The sequence below is a fragment of the Chinchilla lanigera genome, unplaced genomic scaffold, assembly GCF_000276665.1.
Source record: "Chinchilla lanigera isolate Chin_1 unplaced genomic scaffold, ChiLan1.0 scaffold00002, whole genome shotgun sequence".
NCBI lineage: Eukaryota > Metazoa > Chordata > Mammalia > Rodentia > Chinchillidae > Chinchilla > Chinchilla lanigera.
This window is the reverse complement of record NW_004955403.1, coordinates 39,881,571-39,887,570: the sequence shown is the minus strand read 5'-3', so window position 1 is coordinate 39,887,570 and position 6,000 is coordinate 39,881,571. Positions and strand designations below refer to the sequence as shown.

The 6,000-nt window shown below is 47.0% G+C and overlaps 1 protein-coding gene across 1 annotated transcript in view; it reads left to right on the top strand.

Moving 5' to 3' along the window:
* The window catches only part of Cpe (carboxypeptidase E), a gene marked incomplete at its 5' end in the record, with an annotated part of 109,010 nt that overhangs the window by 84,332 nt on the left and 18,678 nt on the right, over positions 1-6,000 (top strand). The window contains 2 exon segments of the mRNA XM_005373897.2: positions 888-1,084; positions 3,199-3,366. Of these exon segments, the coding sequence (XP_005373954.2) occupies positions 888-1,084; positions 3,199-3,366 (365 nt within the window).

Sequence of the window (6,000 nt, the reverse complement as noted above, 5' to 3'; positions counted from 1 at the left end):
CTTTGGGGGAGCTCTGATCCTCACTTTGATCGCCTCCTGGCTCTGGAGGGGAAGATGATACACAGTTCAGTGTCCTGGAGAAGCTTGTCATGCTGGCTTCTCTGATATGAACTTGGCTGTTCTCATCGTCAGAGGACCTCAGGACCTCGTTGTCCCTGAGGATGGCTGTGGTACCTTTCAGGGGGGCTCTTTTCTTACTTGGTGCATTGCATCCTGGCTCCAGTGCAGATCCCTCAGCCTGCTAGCACAGATCCTTCATCCCGCTGGCACAGACTTTCTAGCTTCCATCACTGACCTTTGGGCCTTTCCAGAGCAGATCCTTGAAACAGGCCTGTATGAGACATTGTCATGGGTTCTGGGCCTCCAGTTGGATGCATGGGAGGCATTGTTATGGGCTCTAGGTCTTCAGCTGGACTCATGCAGGACATTACCATGGGATCTAGGCCCTCAGTTGGATTTTTTTGGTCTTTAGTGTGTGGACAGATTTCCTGTATTCTCTTTGTGTATGACTCTTTGGGTGACTATTATAAAGTTATCCTGTAAATCATGGATCCTGTATTATTCCCTTGCAAACCTTGACTACAACGGCCCTATTTTCAAATACAATCACTCTGGGTGTTAGACCTTCACTGCATGAATTTTGTGCAGACTCAATTCAGTGTATAACAGGGAGAGAGGGCTAGAAGGATGGAAGGGATGTTTGGAGTATTCTCCAAGGGACATTTAAGGTAGATTTCTTAGAAAATCATCAGTTCTGGAGGGAAAAGAAATTGTTGGCTATTTGTAATAAGTGGGCAGATGTACAGTGAACTGGGCACTGCATGCCCTTAGCCTTCTCTCTGGTGTGACAGAAAATGCCTCTATACCGTATATTTTTGGTGTTGTAGGTGAGCCTGAGTTTAAGTATGTTGGGAATATGCACGGTAATGAGGCAGTTGGACGAGAACTGCTCATTTTCTTGGCCCAGTACCTGTGCAATGAGTACCAGAAGGGAAACGAGACAATTGTCAACCTGATCCACGGCACTCGAATTCACATCATGCCCTCCCTGAACCCCGATGGCTTCGAGAAGGCCGCATCTCAGGTGAGTGTGATGCAGGTGGCACTAGGTGTGCTTTCCTCGCTGTTTTCTTTTAGTACGTTTATACCTGTGTGCTCCTCTGTCTACAACGTCTTCATACAAAGCTTGCAGATGGTGCAACAGAGTACGTGACCCATTGTTCAACTTGCTGCTAAGAAAAAGATTAGAATGTGTGATGTCCATGTACCATCCCCCCACGAGGAATGTCCTCATTATGTATTGCAAACATGTGCTGTTAAAAAATAAAAGCCAGAAGTAAAATAAAAGAAGACATGTGGATCTCACAGAATGCCTACTGAAAAGAAAAAAAAAGAATGTAAAGGATAAGGTAGTTTCTTCAGCAGAGATTGTGAGTGGGAAAATTTGTGAAGAAGTTAGCATTTTAATAATGTTTTGTTTGTATTGTTTAAAAAATAACGTTTATTCACATTTGTGATCAGGTAATTTGCCTTCTAAAAATGCAGATTTTAGAATGCTGCCCTGTCCTCAAGAGTAATGCCACCGATGAGTCGGTGTTGGAGCGCCCTCTACTGAATTAAAGCAAGAATTACTTTTGCTCAGATCACTTACTGATGTTTAATCCTTGGTTTTAGGCGTGATGAAGAAAGTTAAAAAAATAAAAGGCAAAAAGGTGACCCTATCTCGAAACTAACAATAGTTTTATACATTTCAATTGCTATGATAGAAATCAGTGGCTTTTAAGAGAAGATAATATGTCACGTGTTTCCATTTTTATTGGACGGGGATGGGGCATTATATTTGCTGTTGTCTACACTTCGTGATAATTTTCTTATTTTATAGAAATGGATTAAAGTAAATATTATGTTTTCCTAAAGTTAAGAAGAGCCAATGACCCTGTAGTTCCCAGTGAATTTTTGTAAATAAGTATAACATTGGTATAATTCCTAAAGTTCTGAAAGAATAATCCTAGTAACGTATAAAAGTAAAATATTTAGGGCAGGTGTGGTGGCGAACGCCTGTAATCCCAGCACTCGGGAGGGTGAGGCAGGAGGATCGTTGCGAGTTTGAGACCAGCCTGGGCTACAAAGTGAGCTCAAGGCCAGCCTGAACTGCGTAGTGAGACCCTGTCTCAAAAAGAGAAAGAAAAAAAAGCAAATTTTTAATATTAATATTTTAAAGTTACATTCATATCTATAATTGGGTAGAGGTTATTGTAGTATTTTCTGTCTTGTAGTTTTTTTATCCTCATAGTCTGAGGTACCTAAGCATATATAACTTCAAAAACGTGGTAGTTTTGTGTATATAATAGATTTAATGTAATTTAATACTAAAGAAGAAATTAATTTCATAAAGTAAAACTAAATATCTTGAAAATATGTTAATTTTTCACTTGTATCATTAGTGAAGAGTTTAAATTGGATAGAAATTCCTCAGTCTTTTTAAGTCTTGGAACTGCTAGAGCTTATATTTTTTAAAGAATATTTCTACAATTTAAATTTATTTAAAAATAGAATTATGCATAGAATTATACATACACACATACATTGTGTAACGTTTAATATAAATATCTATCTCTTCACATCTTATTTCTTTAGGTGAAAATATTCAAAAGCCTTTCCTCCAGATTTCGAAATAAAATTCAGTTTTTGGATGAACACTCTAAGAGGGGACATGTTATTAAAATAAAATGTCTTGTTTTTAAGTTTCTAACCTTATTTTGAAAATTTAAAAAATAGGCGGAGGAAATGCACATTTTACTTTAATCTGATTGTAGAGTGATGTGCATTCATCTGCTAAATCTCTTTTAAATATTATTATTAATATTTAAAATATTATCCATTGGGAATGTTGTCCAAATCTCCATAATACTATAAACCTGATACGTTCATGCTTATATCAGCGCAGTAGTGAAAATACCACTAGGAGAGAGTACTGTTGAAACAATCCATTTTTTTTTGTTTGTTTGTTTTTGTTTTTTTTTTTTCCGGTACCGGGAATCGAACTCATGACCTTGCGCTTACCCGGCAGGCGCTATTCCGCTGAACTGAATCCCCAGCCTCTACAATCAGTTATTTTTAAAGGCATTAATGGAGCCCTTCTGTAGAGAGTGACAATAATAATACGTAGATGATCATTTTTCTCTGATTATTTTTTAGCCTGGTGAGCTCAAGGACTGGTTCGTGGGTCGAAGCAACGCCCAGGGGATAGATCTGAACCGCAACTTCCCAGACCTGGATAGGATCGTTTATGTGAACGAGAAAGAAGGTGGTCCGAACAACCACCTGCTGAAAAACCTGAAGAAAATTGTGGATCAGAACGCGAAGGTAGAGAACACGCACGGTCTCCTTGGGGGGCTGTCCTCTAGCGGGAGGAGATACGGTTGAGCGTCTGTATTGGGAAGAAGGACACAAAGGTGAGGTCAGCGTGTAGGCGGCAGGTACCCCTGACCGAGAAGGCCGGGCTGGAGGGGCTGAGCCTGGAATCTCGCCCTGCTCCCCGGGATTGGGTGTGGGGTGCGCGCAGGAGCTGGGATGGGCCCGAGGGGGGACGCGTCTCAGGCCTCAGGCGCTGCGCCCTCTCCGAGGCCTCTATCTGCGCATCTGCTCAGCAGCTGCTGTAGCTCCCGCTGCTTGAGTTTGTCTGCTTTTCCTCCCTCGCTTTACAAAACGTGTCCTCCCGCTCCCGCCTTTGGAATCGCTGCTTGGTTTCTTTCCCTGCCTCGTCCCACAGGGCTCCGATACCCGCCGTCCTCGGCTTCCCTCTGCTGCCCTTCCCTTCCCTGCCTCTGCCTCGGTTCGCACCCTCCCCCGACCTTCAGTGTGAGCCAGGATTCGGGGTCTCCCAGATCCACACCTCCATTCCACTCCCTCCAGGACCCGTTTTTCTGTTGTTCGTGCTCACTGGGGTCCTTTTCCTGGTGGCCCCAGGAACTCAAGCGCAGCCTGGCCGCAAAGAAGGCGTTTCCCTTGGTACCGCGATTGTTTCATTTATCCTGGTCGTCAAAGCTTTTGATTTTCTCCCTCTGCCACTGCGCACCAGCCCTCACTTCCCACGTCCCGATGACTTGACCTCGCTGGCCTTTCCGTGGCCCCTTCCTCTGCCAGCCCCTTCCCTGGCTTTCCTTCAGGCTCCCGGTCGGTCTCCTCTCTGCTGGTGAGGTAGCTTCCTGTTCTTACTTTGCGTCCGTCTTCCCCCAGCGCCCTTCGGTCACCTCGGCGTCCTCCACTGTCTTCTTCACACACAGACCATCGCCGCTTGCCAGCTCTCCTCAGTATGGCGGAAGGGTGCGGTGGTTAAACACGCAGGGTGTAGATCTAGCCACCGTGCATCGGGCCCTGGCTCCACACTTGCTGTGTGAGCTTTGGAAAGCTCCTCAGCTCCCCTGAGCTTATGTGGGTGCGTTTACATCCCGCTAAGCACCGATGCACCTTCAAACCTAGATCGTGTGCAGTTACTTGGGGACGCATCCCGCCCGTCGTGGGGGAGAGTGCAGAGGAGCTGCAGCAGCTCCAGGCGGTGCTGCTCGGTGCTGTTCTGTTGTCCAGGTACTTCCGGCACCTAGGTCACTGGCCAGCGTGGGGCCTCAGCCACGTGTAAATCAGACGTCTTATAGTAACCAGAAAATAAAACGAAAGCTTATTCTAGGTCCCACGGGCAGCGCAGTCCCAGCAAGGAGAGAGCAAAGCTGGCTGTTCCACAGACAGAGAGCCCTCAACGTGTCACTCTACAGGGTCTCAAAGAAAAGTCGTTTATTATTCATTGTCTTTCTAGGGGGCGTGGCTTTCCAGACTGGGTAGAGCTGAGTAGCTCTGTGTGGGCGAGTCTGGGAGTGAGGGTCAGCTCTTGTGCGCTGCCATCTTTGGTGGCGCCCACAGCCTGACTTATTTGCCCCATCCGCTCACCCCAGCCTGCACCAGCTGGCTTCCAAGTCCCACCCCTGGCTTCCTATCTCACTTTTCTCCAGCGAGACCCTGGAGAGTACAGTCTCTCCATTTATTATAGTCCCCAGCTTATTCAGATGTCCCTTGGCCCGGATGGCTGCCGTCTGACTTACCGTTAATCTGGCTGTAGCAGCCCACATATTCTGGTCATACCCGCTCTGTTTTGTTCCCCAATTTCCAATCAGTCTGTGCCTTCATGAACGTTGCAGTTTCCGCTGTCTAGAATGCTCTTCCATGTGTGTCCCCGGCCCTGAGCGTTTCCCGTGGCCTTCTGGACAGACCTGCTAAGCCTTCCTCACGGTCCTCCTATGTACTCCCAGCGGGGTGCTTATTGTTACATACATGTGTATGTGTATATGTATACATTATACCATAATTGTTTGCTTGTAGAGCTGCTTTTCCTTTTACTCTAGATTTCAATTCCTTGCTTGCAGGAGTTAAAGCTCATATCTGAGCCTCACCCAGGGGAGGCTGAGGGCCCACTGTCAGCCTCACAGATACTCACAGTATCGGACAAGTGTAGCCATGGAGCACCGGCAGCAGGAGTTCCAGACAGGTGCTCACCAGGTGATGGGAGCACCGGGTAGAGGACCCAGGAGACAGGGAGCTCCGGCTGTTCGGCCTACAGCTCCGTGTTAGGGCTCTGCACTCAGGGTTCATTCCACAAACACAGGGGTCAGCATGGGACAGGAGCAGCCCAGGGCAGAGGCTCTTAGGCAGACTGGATAAGCGAGTGGCAGACGTTCCTGCTTCTGAGGCATGGTGCGCTTAGTAACTTCCCAGCCTGAAAACCACTTTCACGGGAGAGGGAGAGCTGGAAGCCAGTGGGCTGGGTGGAGAGAGGCGGTCCTGTGAGGCCAGCCAGGAGGAGCCAGGCAGACAGGAAGCGCTGTTCTGGAAGCCGAGCCCGGCATTAACCCACAAAGCCCCCGCTGCTTGCACTGACCTGCTCCTCCCGCTGTCTGTTAGAGCTGATAAATGAGGAAAATAATGCCTACCCCTGTCAGAGGAGCACTG